Source organism: Excalfactoria chinensis, chromosome 3, assembly GCF_039878825.1.
Source record: "Excalfactoria chinensis isolate bCotChi1 chromosome 3, bCotChi1.hap2, whole genome shotgun sequence".
NCBI classification, from domain to species: Eukaryota; Metazoa; Chordata; class Aves; order Galliformes; family Phasianidae; genus Excalfactoria; species Excalfactoria chinensis.
In genome coordinates, this window is record NC_092827.1 from 69,740,503 (window position 1) to 69,765,644 (window position 25,142).

General features: G+C 40.0%; 2 protein-coding genes across 15 annotated transcripts in view; both read left to right on the top strand.

The window, feature by feature from the left end:
- The window catches only part of ACTN2 (actinin alpha 2), a 62,118-nt gene extending 57,116 nt beyond the window's left edge, over nt 1–5,002 (top strand). For 4 of the 12 annotated variants that reach the window (XM_072331288.1, XM_072331290.1, XM_072331297.1 and 1 more), the window contains 3 exons: nt 1,053–1,130; nt 3,222–3,380; nt 4,683–5,002. In XM_072331288.1, coding sequence (XP_072187389.1) covers nt 1,053–1,130; nt 3,222–3,380; nt 4,683–4,841 — 396 coding nt within the window. In that variant the 3' untranslated portion in view covers nt 4,842–5,002. Of the gene's footprint in view, nt 1–1,052; nt 1,131–2,208; nt 2,275–3,221; nt 3,381–4,682 lie in introns of all 12 variants that reach the window. The other 8 variants (XM_072331286.1, XM_072331289.1, XM_072331296.1 and 5 more) reach the window with 3 other exon arrangements.
- Nucleotides 5,003–15,556: 10,554 nt separating this feature from the next.
- MTR (5-methyltetrahydrofolate-homocysteine methyltransferase) overlaps nt 15,557–25,142 on the top strand; it is a 48,692-nt gene continuing 39,106 nt past the window's right edge. For all 3 annotated transcript variants that reach the window (XM_072333306.1, XM_072333307.1, XM_072333309.1), the window contains exons 1-6: nt 15,557–15,651; nt 20,796–21,010; nt 22,741–22,830; nt 23,693–23,762; nt 24,824–24,916; nt 25,009–25,115. In XM_072333306.1, the coding sequence (XP_072189407.1) occupies nt 15,624–15,651; nt 20,796–21,010; nt 22,741–22,830; nt 23,693–23,762; nt 24,824–24,916; nt 25,009–25,115 (603 nt within the window). In that variant the 5' untranslated portion in view covers nt 15,557–15,623. The remainder of the gene's footprint in view (nt 15,652–20,795; nt 21,011–22,740; nt 22,831–23,692; nt 23,763–24,823; nt 24,917–25,008; nt 25,116–25,142) is intronic.

The following is a 25,142-nucleotide window of genomic DNA, read 5'->3' on the forward strand; positions in this document are numbered from 1 at the left end:
CTCATTATTCTTCATCTTTCTTTCATAGAGCTGGTGTGGAGGCTGATGCATAGGGAGTCAGTATTCTAACAACACAATATGTCCAAAACGCATGGCATCATGAACTTGATAAAGCACCACTTAATCCAGTTAATATAGTAAATAATGCACTTGTTAAAACTCTTACGATTCTAGTAATGCAGAACTACATAAAAATTTTCCAAAGTAAGTTATTCATCCACTAAGCAAACCCACTGACTTATCTGTAGCGGCCAGTCTATCAAATCAATAAGGGTAATATTTGTTCAGCTTAGGAACAAATTCTTTAATTGTATATGTTAACATAGATGGGACACATTTTGTATGAACAAGAGGAAAGAGATGGGCCAGTCTATTTTTAAGAAGGTAGCATGAATTTTTTGACCCACAGAAAGAAAACATTAATTTGTTCAAAACAGCAGTGTGGTTTAACGTGGTAGTACTATGGGCACTTAACTTAGAATTTGATGGGGACTTCAAAATCAATTTTCAAAGCAAAACTTTATGGATCATTAATGAACTGAAAATAAGTTGTCAGACATAAATTTCTTTTGAATCTAGGCAATAACTCAATTGTTCTTTCATTTGACATATGTACATTGAGTTTCTAAGTAATATCAGATTAAGAGACAAGGAACTGTGGCTGAGCATGGAAAAAGATTTTGTGGAGATTCAGTGATCTGTTTACTGCATCTCAGATACACTGTATGGCAATAGGAAATGGAAGCAGCAAATGGTAGTTCAGCAGAATAAAAGCTGCCTTATAAGCAGTAATGCTAGGAAAAGTACCTGTAGAGGAAGCACAAGCTCCTCTTCCACTAAGGAAAAAAGTAAAGCACAAAACTACAAAAGTTTTACACATTTTAGGAAATCAATTGCAGTAAGTTAACATTACATTTCCATTACGTTCTATAATCATATGACTATTAATATAATTGTAGAATGTTCTTTACTAACCAACTAACCTGGTCTGTGTTTTTGCTTTTTTTTTCTTCTTTTACCTTCCAAATGCATGACCTGTTATGGGCTGCTAGGATGAATCTGACAATCTACATTCTGATGAATTTAAAGCCTGCCTCATCAGTCTAGGACAGGTTGGAAATGACCTGCAGGTAGAAAAAACTGATGTTATTCTGTTTTCAGCTAGAATAATTTTCAATTATGAATTTAAACACCGATGTATACAGTACAATGCTTTGAAAAGATGCTGTGCCTGGGAAGGTAACCGAGATAGATGAACTCTCTCTCAGTGTACCTTGAAGCCACATTCTCTGATCACGCATTTCAGACATCTTCCAGCCTGCTGCTTTTACTTGATAAGAGACATCTGTGGAGAACTCCTATGCTTTTTGCACCCAGACTTCTGTTTTCCTTTCCTCGAACTCGATACAAGTGCTCTACTGTTCTCTCCTTATTTAGGATAATATGATTCTTTCTAAACCACTGTATTACACTGCAAAACAGAGGAGACATTTATTTACCTTATTTCTATCATACAATTTATAAGCTGGAAATGCTGCATATGAATTACTGCCTTTAAAATTAGCAATCTCCTTTTCATTCAGAGTCTTCCAGTTACCTCCTTCTTATAAGTGTCGCCCTTTAAGCCAGTATATTCATTTCTTTGCTATAGTCCAGGTCTTGATAGCCTGTAGTCAGAAGAAGGAAAATCTCTGTATTTATTTCTCATAAATCAGCAGACGGCTTTTATCATGTACCTTTCCTAGCCTTGGAGTGGAGTGTTTTAATCAATAATACATTATTTTCAGACTGTTTTTAACTACACTTATATTTACTACACTATCCCTTGCAGAACCTTCAAAAGACAGTGCATATCAGGGAGGCAGTTTGTGTGCATCTCCTGATTTTGACTAGTTTAGTAACAGATTTTTTTCCTTGCCTTTCTCTTTGTCTTCTCTGGTTGTGCTCTGCGTGTTCCTATGTTCTCCCTTATCTCTCCCCTGACTTTTCTTAATGTGACTCCTTGTCTTGAAAATGTCTGTTTCCTGTGTGTGATATGTTAGTTACTTCTTCCTTCTCTAAAACTGATGATAATTCTGGTGACCTGCTTGGCAATGTCAATGAATACTGTTTATACACTGGATCCAATTTCCCAATGGTCTAAACTCATCATCTCTGAAAATGACTGTGGATGCTTCCAACCATTCCTTATGTTATTTTGGTCAATAGAGGAAGAATGGACTGATGGACCATGATGATTTCAGAGCTTGCTTGATTTCAATGGGTTATGATTTGGTATGAATTTTAAAAAACAATGACAATTGCTTACAGTTTGTAAAATTAACCGCAGTAATACTAAAGCATATTTAGGTTGATGGGATACTAATAGTACAATTTACACTAGAGATACTAGTTCCTTGTTTGTTTGTTTTTTCCTCCACCTTCAAATGATTAAAAAGGAAGTTAAATATAATACTAGTCAGTACGAAATACTAGACTGCTGCATTGCTCTTTGGAGGAAACTTTCAAAGTTGAAATTAACAGTTACTAAATGAATATATTTAATAATTCCTTTTCTATAAAATTTCAGTTTTTGTCTGCATGAAGAAGGATAAGTTTGATGCTCTCTAATTCTTTTAATTCTCACAAACTACCCTTGGGCATTGCGTTTGATTCCTTCATTTATTTATTTCTCTGATTTCCCCCATCCATACCAGTTTGTTCTTTGTAGTGGAAAGATCTGCATAAGTTGAACTGTCTGGTATTTGGCACCAAATTTTCAGAACTGTTTCTCTTAGTTCTTGGTTCAATGAGCCTGCATGTGCCTTTCTGGGATATTTTTCCACCCCCCTGTGCAGTACCTTAATTACAATGGGAACATTACTAATCTTAGGAGGGGGGTGAAAAATAAAGTGCTAAAATAAGTTTAACAAGTATTAGAATGGGAAAGAGGAGAAGTCGAAGAAAGTTAATTGAAGGTAAATGATATATATTTGGGTTCAAAAGCACTAAAGGCCATTTTGCAAAAGAGGAGTAGTCACTTAAGATCCTAGATTTCACTGACTGAAGTTTATGTTCCTAAGTCAGTAAGATGCTTTAGAGACTTTGTACCCTCTGCTCCATATTGGTTCATGAGAGATATGGGCTGTCAGAGATTGATATTACGGTGACCTTTTTTTTTTTTCCTTTTTTTTTTTTTTTTTCCTTTTTTCTTTTTTTGCTTGTTTTGGATTTTCTGAAAGGGTGAAGCTGAATTTGCTAGAATCATGTCTCTGGTTGACCCCAATGGACAAGGAACGGTCACTTTCCAGTCCTTCATTGACTTCATGACCAGAGAAACCGCAGATACAGACACAGCTGAGCAAGTGATAGCTTCCTTCAGAATCCTGGCTTCAGATAAGGTCAGTCATCTAGCTGCTGGCTGTAAGGACTCAATAGCTCTCCCTTTCAGCCTTTACTTGTGGAAAGTCTTGTACAAGGTACAAGACTAGTAATAGTAGAGCTTTGTTCAACTTCTAAGGGTTCAGAGAAAGCACTTACCTTTCTTCTTGTTTGGAACCAACTCTCTTAGATGAAATGCACACAGAATTCAAGGATTGGTCTGTATCCCTTTGTGTCACAAAGAGCTGACAAAATCAGATTTCCTAGACAACAGTTTCTGTGTAATTGATATATTACACAATAAGTCTATTTCCGTACAGCAGCCTTCATTAAAAGGAAACTCATTCTGCGTTATATGATGTTGTCTGGATGTTTCAGTGCAGATTTTGGCCCTGGAAGATAGCCTGAGTCAATTTCACAAGACTACACATAATTGTGAGCCAGGCTGTGACCTGACAGCTCATTCAGCAGGGTGATGCAATGTGTCACTCTAGTTACAGGGTACACGGAAGAAGATCCTGAATGTAGCATGCCATCCTCAGGGCAGCTAGACCTGCTGCTGAGTGGCAACACAGTAGCCTCTGGAGGAGAGCAGGCTCCTGCTGCCAGAGAACCCATCCTGTGCTATTGAGAAATGAGAGATCACAGCAGTACACATCTAGCTGCCTGGGCTCATTCTATTGATTTTCTCATTCTGGCTGTTTTTATTGATTTTGTGATCTCAGTTATTATGGACCACATTCTAAATTCAGGACGTGTTCTCAGCATGGTTACTGTGGGACACATTTTGAATTCCAGATGCGTTCTCAGTAAGAATTCATATGGAAGATGAATACCAATGTCTCAGGAAAATACAGTTTTCATTATGTTGTTATTTTAAACAACACTGATTCTGCTAACAGTTGATACGAGTGTATCCTTCCTATCATAAATACAAAGCATTAAGAGTAATAGTGCATCTTTCATAATAATTACATTAGGCTGTTGAAACTAACAGTCGATCCTATCAATGCAGAAGCACCAGTGAGGCACTCTAGGGCTGAGCTCCTGTATTAGTAGCATACTATCCATGGCTGGATAGTACTCACTGGCTAACACACACAGTTACCTAGCTTGGATTTACTGAGACTAGATTTTGACCTAATCGGTTTGTTGGTAGGATTGTCTCCTTCGATTCATCATTAACGGTAGAGTTGACCAAGGAAAACATTTGATTTCAGGAAAGCAGGCAGAACATCCAAGCTTATTAGTCACACAATGAATATATTCGATGTCTTTGAAGAATACATACTGAATTTGTCCATAATTTTCCCCCCTCGCAGCCTTATATCCTGGCAGATGAGTTACGTCGAGAGCTGCCTCCTGAGCAGGCCCAGTACTGCATCAAGAGAATGCCACAATACACGGGTCCAGGTTCTGTTCCTGGAGCTCTGGATTACACCTCTTTTTCATCAGCACTGTATGGAGAGAGCGATCTCTAATGCTATAATTGGCTGTATTCACAGCAGACACAACAAATACCACACCTGATTGCCCAGATTGCTTCTCAAAAGGTTTGACAAGCTGATTAAAAAAAGGAGTTTTACAAATGCAGTAGGTAACCTTCATTGTAAAGTTCTATTACTAAAGTAGGTAGTATATGTTAATGTGTGCAGCACGCTACATTTCTGCATAGTTGTTTTTAGGTTGTCTGTCCTATACAGTGCCAGAAAGTGTATTTAAAAAAAAAAAAAAAGAAAAAAAAAAAAGAAAAAGAAAAAAAAGATGCAAGATATAACTTTGGAAATATCTATTATGAAAATAAAATGCAAGACCTAAGAACATTGAAACTGTTGATTGTTAAGAATCACAAAGTATTTATCCATTTTTCAGAATGTTTCAATGCCACATATGCTTCTTTTACAATGTTCATAAAACTGTGTTAAAATCACGCATTTTACCTTCATGGAGCAATGTTATTTTCCTCTAATTTGTTCTGATTTTACATGCTTCTACTGGTGAAATTTAGTATAATGTTAAAATGAAGTTTTTCAGGGAAGAAATGCATCAAACAAGTAAACTGCTTAATTACTGAAACAATTAAGAATGCTATGTTTTTGTCTCTTAAAGATGGTTTTATGTTCTCACAAAGAATTGTAATATAGGTGAAAAAGGCTGGAAAAGCTGATTAAAATGGCAGGTTTCGAATTATGTAAGCAGTGCTTTTCTTTAAAGCCTTTAAAGCTGAGAGAGTACAACTTTTATAATCAGAAATAATAGGGAACCTAATTTTATGTGAGTTGATTTGTTTTGAAACCCTCATCCTTGTCTGTGTTGGGCAGTCTTTGTTTCTTGGTATAAGAAAGCCAGTCCCTTGTTGCATCAGTGGGAAACATTCATCTCCATTCTGCATAATGCAAAATCCCATCTTAGCAAATGTACTGTGGTTGTCTTACAGCTTTAACTGTTCAGTGCTCAACTTACAGTTTGTCTTGATTTCTACTGGTTCACAGGCAGTTCAGTCTGTATTATTGTCTTGACTTCTGCTGGTTCACAGGCAGTTCAGTCTGTATTATGCTCCTGTGCACTAGTAGTTCTACTGTTTTTTTCCATCTTGAGAAATGATTAAAAATAAAAGCAATAACTTTTTTACTTGAATCCTACTGTCACTGAGGAAATGCAATGTAACCAACAAAACCATTTACAAATGGTGAAGTGAGCTGTGCAGCCCAGTGTTATTAAAGCAATGATGTGCCTATTAAATAAAGTCTGCTTTTCAAAACCTTATGAGACTTCTGTTGTTGGAATCACCTAGTATTTCCCCCTGAGGACTTGATATTATCTCTGAAAATTATAAGTTTGTCTGTTGAAAGTAGGAGTTCAAAAAAATGTCATGCATTTTTATACACTGCATTTACATGAACAAGTGCTATGTGCTGGAGATACACTTAAAGGTCTCATGAGGTGACACGTATCTAAGAATGAATGGGACAGTGTTACCACTCAAATCACCAGAGCATGCATGTCCAATAGCTTATTAGACTCCTAGCCTAGGTGGATTCAATGACATTTAGGCACTAATAGTTTTGAAGGTTCTGGCATTAACATTTCTGTATCTCTTTTTCCTCATGCACAAAAAAGCAATGGTAAGTACACAACAGTGTTTTCAATGGGCCTTGTTTTGATATCTTTGAGTGGGAAGCATTAAAAATAATCACTCTGTGTATGATTTCACTCCTAAAATAAGCATCCTGCAGGTAAGGTTCCTGTGGTGTCAGCAATTTCAAACTAATCCCAGAGGAAGACAACAACCAAGTAACTCTTCCTTTATCACCTTGTCTGCAGAGACCAGCAGAGGGCTTCAGAGGGAAAGTCAAGGCTAGAATCATATCTCCATCAACGCAAGTGCAGCCTGAATGCTGCCAGAAGCTACTACTGCCTATGCTGCTACTGACATGCTGCAGCATGGTTCTCTTCTTGTGATGACAGTGCCTATATAAGAGAAGAGTTTGGAGAGCTCCATGTTAGGACAGTGACATTTCCAGCCAAATGACTTTTGGGTAGGCCAAGTCCTATTAAAAAATAAATTTATCTCTAATTGTCACAGTTTAATGCAACTAGAAGAATAAAATGTTGAACTTCCAAACATGCTATACAAGCAAAACCTCATTTCTACAGGCAAGAAAATGTTAAAAATTGGCACAATAGCTTTTTATATCTGACACTCCTACTGGAAGCCATTTGTGTTCTCTGTCTGCTATTTATTCCTGATGGTAGTCTAATTGTGATAACCTCCCTACTTTTGACAGTATGAAAGACACTTCCGCACTTGTCTTTTAACTAAATATTCTTTTGATCAAAGCAGATGAGAAATGTTCTCAGGACCTTGAGAAAAAGGCTTCTGTAAAGTACATTTTCCATTTGCAAATCGGATTTCTAGTTGCAAAAGTAGAGCAAACTAAACTGAGGCAGACAGCTGAAGGGATTAATTACCCATCCATACTTGTTGAAAATGTCATTCCGCGTTTATATCCTTCTAGTATAGTTTCCTGAATTTTATTTCTTACGTACTGGCCACAAAAGACTTGGATTAGAGACACTTCTAGTGGCTTGTGTTTACACTAGATACACATTCTCTATTTCTTGAAAGAGGCTATGCACTTTTTATCCCACACACAGGTTGTCTCAATGAAGAAGGAAAATAATTCATGTTAACAGCCTGTTTTGGAAGGTAAGCACAACTTTCTTTTTTAATTTAAATGGCTTGTGGTTCAGAGCACTTCTGTAAGGAAGTAACTGTTGGATGGTTGCTAATATATGAGAACAGTTTTAGGCACATGCCTCCAACTTTGGTAACAGCATCAGTATTTTTGGTGTGTGAGATTTTAAAAACAGCTTCAGTAATATTTAGATAAGAGAATAATAATTAGATAAGTGGTGATACTTCCCCAAGTCTTAACAGTTTGTGTGCACATTTTCTTGTGAAACTACCTTCTGCTTCTGAGGGCAATTTATCTGATATTGTTTCAGACCAATTGCTTTAATATAGGGGCACTGATTGTTCTCAGCTGGATTTTATTTTGCTTTATTTTGCAGTTTCTTTTTTTTAAGTGATTGATTCCTTTCTGATTTTAAGCCAAGGTGTGGGCTGCCACCACAAAGGACAAGCCAATCTCCACTTCATCCACAATCCTTTTTGTTTATAAATAGAACAGTTCTGTTCTGGTTCCCATACTGGATGGGAATATGTATCTAGTGTACTAAGAAGGTCAGATTATCCCTTCTAACAGCAGCCTGTGTTTGTGTTATCTTAAAGTGATTGTGATACTAAGCCATATGCTTTTGCTAGAAGACATTTCTTGTTCCAACAAACAAATATTTATATCTGCATGGCAAATAATGAGACAGTGTAAGAGATCTACATTAACTGACAAGTTCATGTTCCATTTGTGATCCTGACTGGGTCTTTGTATTGCAAAATTCAGAAGAAATTCCGCTGCCAATTTGCTAAGATTTTAGAAATGTCATTGCATTTATAATACTATATTGCACAGATTTGATTATCAAAGTGTGGATCTAATTACTTGGAAATCAAATCTGTTGTATAAATGTCCTGAGGATATCTGTGCTCTCCTGAAGTTCAGCCTTCAAGCTGAGCACTGGCTCCTTATGTCAGGAGCTCAGATACACAAGAACTAGTGGCAGGCCATGAACACTGAGTTCTAGCTAGTTTGCCATCAAGAGTGTTGGAAAAGAACTTGCCAGCAAGTCTTGCCTTGACTGGGACTTAAATTAGTCTGCCTATATTTTCAGTTAATATTAAAACAAGTGAAAAAGAAACCCAAACTGAGAAAACATAGAATGTTTGGCTGTGCCAGACATCTTGTTCAGATTGCTGTCCTGGCTCCAACAGCTGTTGAGAGCAGGCACAGTGGAGAAGCGTAAAAGCTGGGCAGCATGTTGCCATGTGTGCCCAGAACAGTCTTTCAGACACCAGTAATCTGTGCATCAGGAACCTGTGGGACAGTGCACGCCAATGGCAAAGATCTATTCTGCCTTTCTGCTGCTGCGGTATCTCAGAGAGCTCTTTATTTTCTCTCACTATTACCTACTGTTCCCATAAATTCTCCTTCGTGCTATTGGAGATGTGTAAAAAAAAAGAAAAAAAGTTTCCTGTTTTTCCTTTCATCTTTTGCAAACAGATCCTCAAGGCTTTTGTTTTCAATTATTATGTTTAACCTGCCAGAATTTCTAATTTCATTTTCCTCAGGCAATCCAAGACAGAGGAGATCCTACATCCTGGGAGATAAAAAAAAAATAGCAACAAAATTCATCTGAGTCAAAGTTTTAATAAGCTCTTCAGTGATCTTGACAATTTAGCTGAAACCCAGTGTTTGGTAGATGCCTGAGTGACCGTGAAAAATAAGTATGGCAGACACAGTGCTATCAGACATTAAATTGCTGAGATATTACCCACCTGCATTTCTATGATCCACTCAGTCTTAAGTGCCCTAACTCTCGAAATTCAGTATTTGGAGTACAAATAATTCAGAGTAAATAATTGGTGTAAATATTTTTCAGGAAAAAAAAAAAAAAAAAAACAAAAAAAAACAACAACAACAAAAAAACACACACACACACAAAAAACCTAAAAGGATTCATTTCTGGCTGACCCCATTTGACCACCCTTCAGTTCTCTCTTTTCTGGGAACTTGGGCTGATTTTTCATTAAGATGTTGCTTCTTCAAGCCAGGCCAAGGAACATGTTGCCCAGTTGTCCTTATTTGCACAGAACAGTTGATAGGAACAGCTATAGTGGAAAAAATATTCTGTCAAGGTCCTTTTGGAATACCTCCTAATCTGAACACCTAGCTGAGAGTAGTTATCCCTTTTGATAACGATGGCATTTTTCCTTGGCAGAGGCCAATCATTTTCCTTTTCTGAAGAGGCATAGCTCTTCATGCAGCTTTACTGTCTCTTCACAGATTACTCCTTTCTTTCTCAGGCACCAGCCCCTTTCTAAGACAGCCTTTTCCCACTTCTAACAGCTGTTCATTAGAGCTTACATGTTCCTGACTGAGGATGCTAACCTAAATCTAGTTTAGTGATCTCAAGGTTCCCTTGAATCTGATTTTGACAGGGGACACTTTATTTCTACTTGATCAGAAAACAGTTCTTCTTGTTTTATACAGAGGCAATACATGAAGTATTGTTCCCTTTGGTTTCACATAGTGCTCTTAGATTTACCTGCTGTGCTTGGAGCACCCTCTAAACTAGAACCCTTGATGGATAGAACTGATAGTATGGCTCTGTACATGGAAAGGCATTAGTGGACATGTGCCAAATGAAGGTATAACCAGAGACTACCAGCACTTCCTGGCACTAAAGTCCCATGCTTGTGGGTAGTTTAGCTCTTTGCAGCAGAGGAGAGAGGAGAATGGAGCCTGATTAACACTATCTGCCAGTTCTTGCCCTTCTCATACCCTTCAGATGGCTTTACCCTGATCTATTTGCTTGCATGCATGTAAAAGTACAAATAGAAGAGGCAAGAAGGGGAGGGAAATGCAGGGTATTTTTATGTGCTATAAAACTCAGTGGGCAGTCTCAAATCTGCTTTCTCCTGTAGTCCTCTGCAGGCACCTAGGAGATCAAATCATCAGTAAAGACTCTTCATATGTATGGCGCTGTACAGTGTGCTAAGGCTGCTCCCAGTCTAAAGAACAGATGGGATACAGCAATTCTAGTTGAGATTTCTGAGAACTTGTCAGGAGATCTTAGACTGCTTAATGTGCTGCAGGCTGTACAAGTGTGAGTGCCGATAAAAAACACAAAACAACAAACAAACAAACAAAAAACACAAAAAACCCAACCCACCACAGTACAACTCAAAGGGAATTATTGTGGATCATAGTCTACAGAAGAAGCTATTTACATCCACATTGAATGCTAAGCAGAGAATAAGACCTGACTGTTGTAAGTAACCATAGGGTGTAAATATTAAGCCATTAGAGTGACAAAGTACACTCGCTTAGCCATTCCCTGGCACCGGTTTTAATATATGTGTAAATTCATATTATCAATCAAATAAAAGAAGGACTTGTCCTAGAGCAAGAGTCCCTGTCATTGTCTCTTGCTCATACTGTGGTTACTGCCTGCAGATGCAAGAGACTGCTGGGTGAGATTTAGAATCAACACCACCAGTGAGTATTTCTTCATAGCTCAAGATGCGTAAGATTTTCAGCATTCTGCTCTCCTCTCTATTCTCCTACCTGGAATGAATTGAACACATGAGATGAGAAGGGATAGCAATGCCTCAAACCACTTTGAAGGAGGATATTGTGGCCGCCTGTAAAAAAGGGTAAAGCAAATGTCACGGCTATGACTGTGATCATAAGCAGTTTTGACAAAGGGATAAAATGATTAAATCTAGCAAGTTACACTTTAAACCAAACTGACAAATTGTGCAGTTTCAAAGTCCTTTAAAGGAAAGAGGGTTGTCTATAAACACACTTTTCTAACAGTTGATAACATGCAGGATCATTTGTCTGTGTAAGTCAGCGAAAGCTAAGTAGGACATTGGTCTTTCAAGGTGTTTTACACACAAGAATTCCCTCTGCCCTTTCACAAACTCTGTAAAGGTTTGATGTTCAATGAGAGAAAACTACATTAATAGAGGTTGTGCTCCCACTGGAATGGAGCCTTGGCTGTGAGCTGTGAGTAGTTCTTGAAGCTTCCTAAAGCTAATCATATTGTAAAACATGCAGGTGTCCATTTTTTCTTTTCTGTTATGCACTGTCTTCCCTACCAGTGCAGAATACAGAGTTGCAGGACATACCTTGGTCTACACTTCTCATGTTTTCTGTATTTACTGTGTAGCCAGACCTTCCTACAATCCTCCTCTGTAAGTTTTCATGGATCTCAAGCTGTGCTGAACACAAACTGAAGTACTTGGCAGGCTGAGTGCTGTGCCATTTCTAGTGCGCAGGCAGCAGGAGCATGCCTAGGCCCTCAACTGCTTGTGTTTATACTTCTGAGAGAGTCTGCATATGGTTAAGGCCCTAAATACACCAGTGGTCTCCAAATGCCCCGAGAATTCTTACTCCTCTCTTGTGCTATGTTGTGCATATGCTATCTTGTGTAGCCTGTGAGACTTTCTGAGTTGACCTTGGCCCCATCTCATGACTATGGATTGTCAGCCAAGTGTGCACTGGACCATTGGCTGAACCTCCTAGGATCATTGCACCTGCTGTTTTTGTTTGGCTACTTTTGTGTCCTTGCCTGTGAGGTTACTGCTCCTGCTTGCCTCCTGCTCCATAGCAAAATGCCTCTGATCTCAGTGTTCACCAGGTTTTCCTTGGGGCACACATCCAGCTGCATGTGACCTGAAGTACACACTGGCCCTATCCCTCATTTTCCATGCTGTTTTGGGGTAGCTAGCCAGCCAGCTTCTTCCTCTCTTTTATTGATTTGATGTGGATGCCTAAGGACTGCTACAAAATTTTGTAATCATATGAAACTTGTAACAAACCGAAAACAACACTGTAGATAGGCTGTAAAACTACACCCCCTTTTAACTTCCCACTCCTCTTTGTGCTTGCATTTCAGCAATTTTAGGTGCTTATACACTTTTTGATCAACTCAGATTCTGTAAATAATTGTAAAAAAATTATATTCAGTTCACTTTAGTATGTTACATGTTTTCAGAGTGACTTTGAGTTTTTCTTAAAATAGTGAGGTTCAAAATCTATTCTGTGGTAAGTATATTTGTTGAAATTCTTCTAACCTGCATAGGTTTAATAGGCTTTAATAGGTTTAACTGGAGTTTGCACAGAACTGATCTTGAAACCAACAGCATTCTTTCAGCTACTGGTAATATTTTGATGCTGCGATAGAGATGTTAATTTGACCTAAACATAACAAATCATTTGTATTTTGGCCATTAAGATCGCTCTTTAAGTGATGGGGCCTAGAAAATTAATTATTGAATGGAAATTGAATGCTTCACTTGGATATAATCCCATGAAGTGTGACAGTTCTTCATGGACAAGAATAATCCTGCTGTTCTTTATTTATGAGAATAGCCCATTGGGTCTGTGCTGTAGGAACAGAGGCAGGTAAATGAAGGAATATAATGCATTGTTCAGTAATGAATACTACAGAGGTATTTAAAACATATAGTCAAATGCTAAAAGAGCATCCTAAAGGTCAGTGTTTGGTCCTACCTACACAAGCGTGCAATTTGAAAACATGGGTGTGCAAGTAGAAAAACTGCTGAACCAGATCTCAAAATACAAAGACTGCTTTGCTTGAAACACTCCCTGTTTTTAAAAGACAAGTAAGTTTAGCTGTGTGCATAAGGTGGGGGAAAAAGTAGCTTGAAAATACCTCCAAATATACTTGAAATACCAAAATGCGATCTGACTTGAAGATTTATTTAGATAAGGTTATCTATTTTGATTCAGAGTTAAATCCTGTTGCAGTGTTAGCTGCACAGAAGTATTACTTCCTATCACCTTCAGAAAACATGGTGCTCAGCATGATGACAGACGTTTGCATGTGCAACAGATGTTTAAACAGGGCTAAACCAGCAGCATTACATTTGTTTCTGCTGTTGGTCTCAAGCTGACATAGCATCACAGCTCTTTGTAATCATACTATGACAATGCTTTCCCCTTATGAAACAGCTAGAAAACATCATCAGTCTACAGACTATCCAAAGTAGTCGTTCCCACCTTCCATTGACAATAGTACACTACCTTTATTTTTGGAGGACATACACTACCTTTTTATTTATTTATATGCTGACAGTTCATCCCAATAAATCAGATAAACTGGGGCTTTGGTGCAGAACTAACTTAAGATAAGGTATTTGAGAACTTAAGCACTTTTACAAAATTAATATTTAATGTCACGTTTATTTTTGGCTACCCTTAAATTTGCTAAATGAGGCCCAGAATACTTAATAGGCACTGCATTTCTCATGTCATGTTTGGGGTACAAGCAGCTTACAAGACCACTTAAGTAGGTTACCTCTAAATACTAAACAAATTCCAAGAGTGATGCCTAATTAAAATCTAATTTGACCACCCATAATGCTCCTATCTCACCATCCCAAAAGGTGTGCTAGAGAGTAGGATGCAAGATTTTCCCAGACGATGGTACCCTTATGTTCTACTTTCCTTTGTCACATTGCTCTAGCAGTTCTAAGCTGCTCCCGGTGTTAATCTAAATGTCAGGCAGGGAAAGGTATTTTGACAGTCTAATTTAGCAAAATCACATAAATAAAATCACTCCAAAAGACAAAGGAAAAGTGCTTTTCAAGTAAGGGCATTCTCACTGCAAGTTCTTGTAGGTTTCCTGCAAACAAACCCTGCAGCAACATAAGGAGAACGACACACATATGACTCTCAGCACGGCTGAGTATAGTAATCGCTGAGAAGTCAAGATAAAGGACTTAAAATCTTCCAATAAGCACCACAAATCATATTAAAGGTAATGTTCCTTCTAACTGCTCCCTCGTTGGGTGATCTGGTTTGTTAATTGCTGCCCTCAGCCTCTTTCCCTGAGCCTCTGGAGAGCATCTTGCCTTGGTTGCACTCCGTTGTCCATAAAACACACAGATTAAGCAGAATCTGAGAGTGAGGCGCTGCTGCCTTCTCTTCCTACTGCCCTTCACTAGCTCTGGAGACTGTACAGCTGCAGACGAACTGGATTGGAGAACTGTTCTCACTGAAAGCTGACATTTAAGGAAGTGCCCTGTGAGGGCTAGAACCTGCCCAGGGGCACACATGGGAACACGAGGATGGAGCAGGGTAGAATTGAGGACTGTGTTTTTGTAGCAGCACACTGCCAAACTGGCTTAAACTAGTTGTGAGACTGCAGAGTAAACGGGATGATGTGAAACGATCCTTTTCGGGAGCACCTTCAAACTTTCAGCTTTCCTTTTTTTCCCCCCCACTGACCTACTTTGCAGCAGTTACACAAACAACTGCATCAGCGCACGCACGGACGTGCTGATCTGTGGTGCAAAGATCTGTCACCGCAAAGCAACTGTGGAGACTGAGCTTTTTAGCCTGAACTGCTGTCAGAGACAAACCCCGTAGTATTGTACAGCATGACAAAAAGGCTGGCAACTGTAGAAAGTCAAACAAGGAAATGTACCGCCCTAAAATCACCTGACTGAACGGTGCTTAAAGTGTTGCTTATCACTGTAATGCGTGAAAATTCGGTGTGAAAGTGGTAAAATTAACCAGTCTGTAGAAGTAACTGATTTTTGAACACTCAAGACAGATTTTTTTGTCACGCTATATAGGTTTGTTTCCACCCTCAGTGCTGTGGCGATTTAAGGGCGATACAAGCGCCTTTGCCATGTTCCAGAGGTGTTTTTCCCAGCTTTCCCCAGCAGAGGTCAGGCCGGCTGTTCAGCCCAGATTGTCGGCGCGCAGCGCTCTGAGGGCAGCCGGATGGGAGGAGGAGAAACGTTTTCCTCATCCAGCCCCGAGCAGAGCCGCAGAGTGAAAGCAAGCCCACCTCAGCCTGGCTTTTAGCCCGTCTGCTGCAACAACGGCGGCCGTTGCCTCACTCCCGAAACAGACCTCTGCCTGACCCCCCGAAAAGCGAGGGGCTGCGGCCGCGTGAGGAGGCTAACGGCCGCGTGTAGAGACTAACGGCCGCGCTAACGGTTGCAGCGGCCGCCCCGCTCGGGGCGGGGCTCACGCGTCAGGGGGTGGCGCGGCAGCCCCCCGGCTCGTGCTCGCCCGACGGGGCTGCGTCGTGCCGGCAGCATGGCGCGCGTAGGCGCGGACCCGCCGGGTAACGGGAGCTTGCGCTGTGCGGGACGGGGAGCGGGGGGCCGGGGTGCGGGACCGGGCACGTGCCGCTGCTGAGGCGGCGGGGAGGAGCTTCGCCCGCCAGGGGGCGCGGCGGCAGCATGGGGGCCGCTGCTGGCGTGCGTGTGCCGCTCCGAGCGCTCGGCGGCCATGCCCGATGGGGCCGGATGCGTGCGGGTGTTCTGAACGCTCAGCCCGGCAGCGAGCGAAGCGGGGATGGAGCTGGTGAGGGCGCTCGTTCCGGAAGCCACCGGCCGCTTCCGTGCTTGCCGGTGCCTCGGAGGGGCTGCGCAAGGACCTGTCCCGTGCCGCCGGATAGAGTTCGGTCGGGAACATAATAAAAATGATGGAAGACAGAGCCCGCCTTCTGAGGCTGCTGTTTAGTAGCAACGCCTGGGCGTGCTGGCAGCTGTTCTTGGTTCTAAGCCACAAGTCACATTTCCCAGGTTAAAGAAGGGAAACAGAAGGGAAGTAAAATCATCCCCTTTTGGCGTTGGACTATTTCTAAATGTACAGTTCTGCCCGCGACCGCTTTCTGCTCTGTGCAGGGATGCCAGGTGCTCTCCTTTTTTAATCCCTCTCAAGGAATGCGCTGTGCAGCCCCCGCGGTGCTCTGGCTGGTGCCCGCCTCTCGCTGAGCAGGCCTGCAGCCTTCGGCTCGCCGGCTGTCCGGATTCCTCTGGCTGCTTACCCCTTTGCCACGTGCTGTGTGCTCAGAGCGTCGCTGTCCTGCTGCTGCAGAACCTACGCGTGGCTAAAACGGGAAATGGGAAAGGTATTTCAGAAGCCGTAGGCTGAGTCCAGTTGTATATCCATGGGCTAAATGCCAGGTCCTGTGCTTGGGTCACAACAGCCCCAGGCAATGCTGCAGGCTTGGTGGTAGAGTGGCTGGAAAGCTGCATGGAGGAAAAAGGATCTGAAGGTGTTGGTTTACACCCAGCTGAACGTGAGACAGTAATCTTGGTGGCCAAGAAGGCCCGTGGCATCCTGGCTTGTATCAGAAATAGTGCAGCCAGCGGGGAAACAATCATCTGGCTGTACTCGGCTCTGGAGAGGTGGCACCTTGGACACTGTGTTCAGTTTTGGGCTCCTCGCTACAAGAAAGACATTGAGGCCCTGGAGCGTATCCGAAGAAGGGCATTAGAGCTGGTGAAGGGTCTGGAGCACAAATCTTATGAGGAGCGGCTGAGGGAGCTGGGATTGTTTAGTCTGGAGGAGGCTCAGGGGAGACCTGATTGCTCCTTACAACTACACAAAAGGAGGTTGTGGCTCTGCTCTCACAGGTAACAGTGGCAGAACAATAGGTAGTGGTCTCAAGTTGTGCCGTGGGGAGGTCAGGTTGGATATTAGGAAACATTTCTTAGAATGACTGGTGAGAAGGTGGAATGGGCTGCCCAGGGAAGTGGTGGAGTCCCTGGAGGTGTTCAAGAAACATGGAGATGTAGCACTGAGGGATATGGTTTGTGAGCATGGTGAGAGTGAGCTCACAGTCATACTAGGTGCTCTCAGTGATCTTTTCCAACCTTAAGGATTCTACAGTTTTGTGATTTCTAATGCTTGAGAACAGTGGCTGCTGGAGGAAAGTCCTGTTGGACAGATGGAAACAAAAGCTGCCTGTGGGAATGTTTGTGGATCCGTACTGCACAGTCATAAGGCAGTAGTTGATGATGAGTACATTTGGCAGTGCAGCGAAGGACGCGTGTTCTCCCTGGCTCTTCAGCAGTAGGGCATGCCACGCAGTGAGACCCTGCTTGGGTAGGAGGGGTAACAAATAGGTTAGCAGTAGGTTACTGCTGAGAACCTGTCTTCTGACTCTTGCTATGGTCCTTGAAACTCAGTGCTGCCAAAGTGCATACAGCTGAGGAAGATTTAATTAATCAAACAGCAAGTAATTACAAAGTTGTCATCAGCTGGTTTTGGCAGACTAATAGCAGGAGCATCCTTTCTAGCTTCTGCTGTCTATCATGTTTTTCTACATGCCATTAGATATATACATATTTTGAATGGTGGAGAAAGTTTGATGAGACTTTTGTGAATCAGTGTTGGTTTGTTGAATTATAATACACAATGTGCAGCTACTCTGCTGATTAGGGCAGGACCTGGTCAATCTAGTGAATGGTGTTTGAAGTGTCTAAATCTCCTTGTAATTCCTTAATTCACATTACTTAACAATGAAGCGATGAAACTTCTTTCACAACTTGGTTGGTTATTTAAAAGTTTGGAAGCAAATTATAATCCTTTATTTCTTCCCAGGGACTTACTGCCAGGTGATTTTATGCTAACAGTCTTATGACACAAGTGCATAAATAATAAAAAGTACCTTTTGAGAATCATAGCAGGCATTAGGAGAAAAAAAAAATGTTTTTAGGCAAGTTGAAGGAACATCTTGTTTCATCCCCTGAGCTGCTGAGCTGCTGCCTTTGGAAATGTTAGGTTACAAATGGATAAAGCTTATATCTTTTAGTCACAGAATGAGTGTAAAAGTGGACAGCTCATGTGTTGGGCAAAATTACTTGGTAATATCTAGAAGTGGTAAAAGCTGCTATAGCTGATTTCATTTTCTTTCCAGACTAGTGATTCCCTTGTTCATATGACACATCTGAATAAAGAGGGAACCAAATTTCCAAGGCTTGCCAGTGATCTTCATAAAATGTTTTGGTTTTTTATTTCCCCAACTTCTGGCTGAATAATTTGAGGTAGGAATAGGGCTTGGAAATAAAAGTAAATAATAATAATAAAAAAACAACAACAGCCTGATTTCCTTTGCTTAGGGAAATCTCCAAGTGTTTATTTTTTTTCATCTATTCTGCAGTTAGCACTTGCATCTGCCTCTTCTTGAGAGGGGAATTATGAGAGTTGAATGTTGAATGGGGAGGATGGTTCACTGTTTAGCAGAGCTGACTGCCAGCCTTGTTTTTCACCCAGGGGTAGAGTTCAGCACTTTCTAGCATGACATTATGAATTGATCCTGCCTGATTTCCTTGTTCTCTTTGGATTTGTCAGTAGACTTTATTTCTGACTTGAAAATTGCATTGTCTGTTTGCCAGGGCATGTCTCAAAGCAGTGTGGGTTTTCTAATGGATGAGGAGTCGAGTGTAACCCTTAGCAAAGATAGGTGAAATGGATTTTAATGAACTTGAAGTTGTGCTATGCATTTGTAACATGAAGTCTGTCTGGCACTGGCAGTCACCATCATGATTCCCACTCTATTTCCTGCAGCCTCTTTAAGATACTCCTGAAGAGGCACAGGTTTCACAGGCTTCTTCAGCGTAAACTCTCCTCAGCCTTGGGAACAGAGATTAAGCAGAAATCTGTGCTGCTATGGGTAGAAAATAGGACACTAAAGTGGTGTCTCTTCAGCCAAGCAAGCTGTAGAGAAAGCAAAGCAGGCTGCATGAGGTGCAGGATATGAGGGGCACAGGCTTACAGCTTGGAGGAAGGGGAGGCTGCAATGGCATGGCACAGCTGGTGAGGCTGAGGTGGTCTTTATGTTGTGTCTTTGAACTTGGGACCACTTTAAAGCTAAAGTGAGTGCTCACATTTATCTCATTGGGTCACAGCTCTCTTAGTGCACAAGAGTTACATTTCACACGAGTCTGCAGTGCAGGCACACTTTCTGATATGCAGTATTTGGGTCTTGCTTTTGAAAGCCTTTAGATCAAGGATTGATTTTATTTTCATGAATAATTTGATGGTTTAATATGAATAGGTTTAAGCTTTTGTGCAGGAAACTGCTAAACTGCCTGTTTGTTTGGTGTTCAGACTTTCAGCTTGAGGATGAGGTGTTTTTTCCTTCTGGTATTTTAATCTTCCCTTCAGTTGCTTCATACTTGTTATACAACAAGTTTATTTGGAAACTTTATTTGGCTTCTCTTTTTGGGAGAGCTGATTTAGAGCAGTTCTTCCTTGGGTTTTGTATGAATATAACTTCGTAATAATTGATCCTGGGCCTCATCTTCTCTCCAGCATTATTTATTTTGAGTAATACTGGTGTTAAAACAGAAGTTGCACTGCAAGAATTCAGAAGGGAAGAGTCAAATCAGTTAGCGGGTACAATGATTATTAAGTACTCCTGTCTGTGAGCTGTAATGAGATAATAAGGACATGTCTGGGTTTCAGAAATGATGTTTTTTACAAGCGGTTAGATGATAACATAGTATGTTATGATAACAAAAGGTGCAAAACAGGTGTTTGCTCAGAGTAAGCAAGCACAAGTTGAATGAAAGAGGAAGAACAATTACGCCTCACTCATCTACGTGCTTGTATAGAAAAATAAGTGGAGTCTTGAGAGCGGGAGTTGGGTAACTTAATCTTGTGTTGTGTTAGCTTGTGGTTTTGAATTTTTGTATTACATTTGGGCTGGGCTTCCATTTAGATTGTAAAACGTGTCTTCATCTCTAATAATTGTTCTGAAACTTCAGTTGTCTTCTGCTTCAGTCATAACAATGAGAAAACATTGAACAAAAAAGTTTCCAATCCAGCATCTTATAATCAGCATGTGATTAGCCAGATTGGTTTTATTCTGCCATTGCTGCATAGAAGGCCTTGTGGTTGTGTGTAAGTCTGGCTGTTATCTGTTGGTTTATTGTAGCATCTGTTCACTAACACATGTGCAAAGTCATTATTTACTATTCTAATGCAAGAAGGAAGTCCTGTAGCTGTTTGTGAATTTGGGACTCAGTTGAAGAATTGCTTTGCTTGCTCCTACCTTCTGGTTGGCACTTGTGTATTACTTACAGTACAGTGTTTGGTACCAAGAAGCTGTTCTGCTTCTGCATCGTTGTTCAGATGTCACTCTAGTGGAAGTTATCACACTTCTCAGTGTTGGAAACTAGTTTATATAAGAGTTTGATGTATGCCTTTGTGAACTTTTCATACTCATATTTCTGTAGCCAACTCTATGCAGGTGACTGTACTGAAGTGAAGGACCCATTGAGTCTAATTCTATTTAGATAGATGCAGCTGATTATGTGATTGGAGCTCTGGGTGGAATAACCAAATAGTGTTTGATTTCTGTATAGGGTTAGTTGTTTTATTCTCTTTCTTAAATAGGAAGAACTCAGGTTACTCAACTGTATAGATTAGGAATTTCAAAGTTGCTTAAATATTGAATTTCTTTTCTTGCAGCATGTACCCAGGAAAGTGTGGAAGATGAAATTGAATCAATTCTGCGGGATCGCATAATGATTTTGGATGGAGGCATGGGTACCATGATCCAGCAGCATGCTCTTTCAGAAGAAGATTTCCGAGGGCATGAATTTAAAGACCATTCCAAATCTCTGAAAGGCAATAATGACCTTCTGAGCATAACTCAGCCTGATATAATCTGTGACATACATAAGGTAGGTAGTTCTGTCTGTTGACTGGAGAAGGAAGCAGAATTTGGTTTCTGTGCTCCGCACAAGCTTCTGGCTCCCCTGTCTCTCTAGGGATTAGGGAAGTGAGTGCTAGGTTGCCAAGTGAAAAAGAATGAACAGATTTGACTGTTCTGGCTACATGACCACAGCATTTGTGTCTTTGTTTCTAATGTTACTTAGTGTTTTAAAATTCCTTTTTGACTTAAGTTGCTGCTGCATTTTTGTTAATTGTAGATTGACTTATTTCACTTTTTTCCTTTTCTCCTCTTCAGACGATAGTGAAAATGCATCTAAGTAGGACAAATCTGAATTCTAGGTGCATGTTTCTATAATTGTGTATTAAAGGGCTGTTAAATGTGGCAGCCTGAAGCAGGCCTCTCCATAGGGAATGAATGGCTTTCTAATGAGTATGTATGCTTCCATGTTTTGTTTTGTTTTTTTCTAAAACATTGTGTGGCCCAGAGGATTTAACAGTTTACATGTGATCATTAGGAATTTGCCAACAGATTTTATTATTTCTATATCTTCAGTTAAACTTAAAAAACAACAACACCAAACCCTTCTTAAGTCTTGTATTTCTCGAGCTGCAGATATTCCGAGGTCCTTCCGCAATAACTGAAACATTTGAAAAGCATTGCAACTAGTTGAGATTCAATTGAAGCCTTACTTCTTCTTTTTTTTTCCCAGGCATTTATTATAAAGATTTGTATGTGATTGTTTAGAATCATAATTGGTATATGTTTGCAAAACTTATTATTTTTTCTGTATGTTTGTGTTTATATTCTGTCAGTCTTTGAATTTTAAGAAAGATGAGTTGAAAAGAATCTTTGACCTATAAAAAATTTAGGAGTAAATATTTGTAGATTGAATTCAGTCTCATGTCTGTTGACTGAGCTGTAATTGTGAACTTTGGAATTTCTGTAGGCTGTACGGTTAATCAGGAAAGCTGGTTTAACAGTAGAATTCCACGAAGCTATTAGAGTGTTAACGATGTAGCTTGAGATTGAATGTATTAGGTCAAACCAAATGTCTAGTTGGATAGTTTTCATGTTACTTAAGAGTTAACCTAATGAAAAAGAGGAAAGCAATTGAGAGAGGTTATAAAAATGAAGGGTAGAATATGAAAAGGTATTTCAGTTTGCATTGATTTCAGTTTACTTCAGTTGTAATTAGACAGCCAAACAGCAGCAGAACACTTAATTATTTCATGAATATGGGTCATTAGTTAAACATTAAATGTGATCTGCACAAAATATAGTTCTCCTAAGCTTATATTCTCATGTGCTATAAAGTTCCTTTCATAATGTATGAATTTTCTAATCCTCTGCTGCTGTTTAACTGCTGCCTTTCCCAAGTCTGCTTACAGCAGCCATTGGTTGCTGATGGTGACTGGATAACTCCCTGCTGTGTCCCTGAGTGAAAATCCAAATTGTTCTTCAGGTGCTGAAATTAATGGCCGGGGTGACTTACTAAATGTCCATAGGATGTGTGATTGACTCTAAACTTTGGAAGATGATTCTATGGAGCACTTCTGTTGCTTTGGCCTTGTGCCTTAATCTGAGTAACTGTCCCGAGAACTTGATCTCCTTTGATTTGGGAGGTGATTTGTGACTTTGTTGTTTCAACAGCTTGAGACAAAATAGTTAGGTTGCTTTCATTCCAGCTCTTTGTTTGGAAGATTTTTGAGACTTTTTTTACTCTCTCATGTTTTTCAGGAATACCTGCTGGCAGGTGCTGACATCATTGAAACTAACACTTTCAGTAGTACTCGAGTTGCACAAGCTGACTATGGCCTTGAGCATTTGGTAAGAACTCTAAATTACTTAAACATTAAAATGTTTTTTCATATTTTGGTCTTAGCAGCCAGAATTAACTTATTTCCAGGGTCTGTCAAGACAGCTTATTGACTGCATGCTGTCTCTTGAGCCAGGGGTAGGGTTGCAGCTCATTTCTGCTGCTGTGTACAATAGAAGGAAGACAATTATACTCTATATGTGTAACAGTTGTGGTGTGCCTCTTACTAATGGTAGCACAGGCAATAACCGTCTGTCCTGGATTTTGTTTGCTGTAGCTCTCAGTTTATAAATATGATTGTTTTGCTTCAGTGCTTTTGAAGTACCAAGTTCCATGATGGAAATGTGTTTTTTTGGATGTTGTTTGTATAGTTGACTCTCTGACCTGGAGGTCTGACTCAGATAGGGTAGGATTGTGTTGGTGTTAATGTGGAATTGCTTCCAAGCTTTCATATATCATACCTATTCTGTGCTATGTGTTCTGAAAATCAAAGGGATTTGCAAAGGAAAATAGTTGGAAGTATGCTACTGGAATAAAAAGTGAGTTAAAAGTAGGTTAATTTTATCCTCAAAGTTCTGTTCCTTAGCTTTTGTTGGCTCAGTAGGATTTAATTATTACCTTACAAAATTAAATGTTCTGATTAGCAGCTGTAGGCTGACACATGTGGGATGAAATCAGACATGTATCTCTCTTGCTGAGATGTATAAAGCTGTTTCTTTTGAGGCTTCGTGATATAACTTGTTTGTTTAATGTGTTATAAGCAGTCTTAAGCATGTATTGCAAGCTTCAGAATGGAAGTGTTGTATTTCTTTCGGGGTGTATTATGCTCTATTGAGCTCAGGATATGTTTGTAATTGTCTGTTACTGTTCTAGGCATATAGATTAAACAAAGTCTCTGCACAAGTGGCCAGAAAAGCAGCAGATGATGTAGCTGCTCAGACAGGTAAACAGTACTTAAGTTCTTATTTGTGGTTTGGACCTACCTTGCTACAATCTCTGAAATGTTACTAACCAGAGGAGGAACATAGTCTGCAGACACGAAAACTCTTCATTTTAGTGACAGCAGCTGTTTTATAGCATAATTCATCCCACAGTGATTTCAGTATGTTTGCAGGATCTGATACTTAATGTGATCTGCAGTAAGGCTGTCTTGAGCCTGGCTGTTTTAGACTGCAGGCAACACAAATATGCTAGATCTGTTTCAGGGAAGACAGATTCAGCAGGTTATAAGCTATGTAAGTTTGAAAGGCTCAGTCCTTACAGGATTAAGATAGCCGATTATATATGAATGTGGACTACTTCTGGTGTAAAATTCCTGGTTTGACTCTACCCAGCGGATACTGGAATCTGCTCAATATCTGACCATCACATGTAAAAGTGCAGTCTTCTATTTTCAGGGCTTCATGTGAGAATATTATGATTTTTTTCTACTGCCGTGTTTCAAGGATAAGGAATTTTGTCTTGTATTCTGGCATCAAATTGTATTTCAAACTAATGTGCTTTTGCATGTGAAAATCTTACTGTTATAACTCATCATATGCAGTAAAAATGTAAGATTTGAAATATGCTTTAAAAAAAAAAAAAAAAAAAAAAGGAAACACAGCACTTTTTAAATTGTATGAACACACGCCAGAACATTTAGATCATGTTATCTAATAAAAAAATGCCAGTTCTATGCTGTGCATCTCGGGTAGTTGAGTGAGGCCTCATATGTTAGAGACAAATGATACTTAGAAGGAAAACAAATGGAGCCAATAACTTCTGATTGTCTTTTGTATAGACGTTCTTCTGTCTTGTATATATGGATTGAACATCTTGAATAGACAACTTTTTCTGTTTTAATTCTGTTCTGGGTGATCTTATGTGCTAATCAAAGTCCTGATTTAAGAATAGTTTGATAGTTCTTTATCCTTTGATTTTTTTTTTTTTTTTGCGTTGAGGAGGCTATCTTTGTAGAACTAGAGGTTCTGTACTTTATTTTTCTTCTTCTGCATGTTGGTTTAGGAATTAAGAGGTTTGTTGCTGGATCAATGGGTCCAACAAACAGGACGCTTTCTGTGTCACCATCTGTGGAGAGACCGGATTACAGGAATATAAGTAAGTATTTTATAACCATTAAGTTATTTAATTTAGGTGATAGATTGAAACAGGTACCTTCAGGTGAAGTAAACATAATTTCTGTTTTATAGCTTTTGATGAACTGGTTGAAGCCTATACAGAACAAGCCAAAGGACTTTTGGATGGAGGAGTAGATGTCATGTTAGTAGAAACCATATTTGATACAGCCAATGCCAAGGTGAGGCTTGTGGCGGAAAAAAGATAA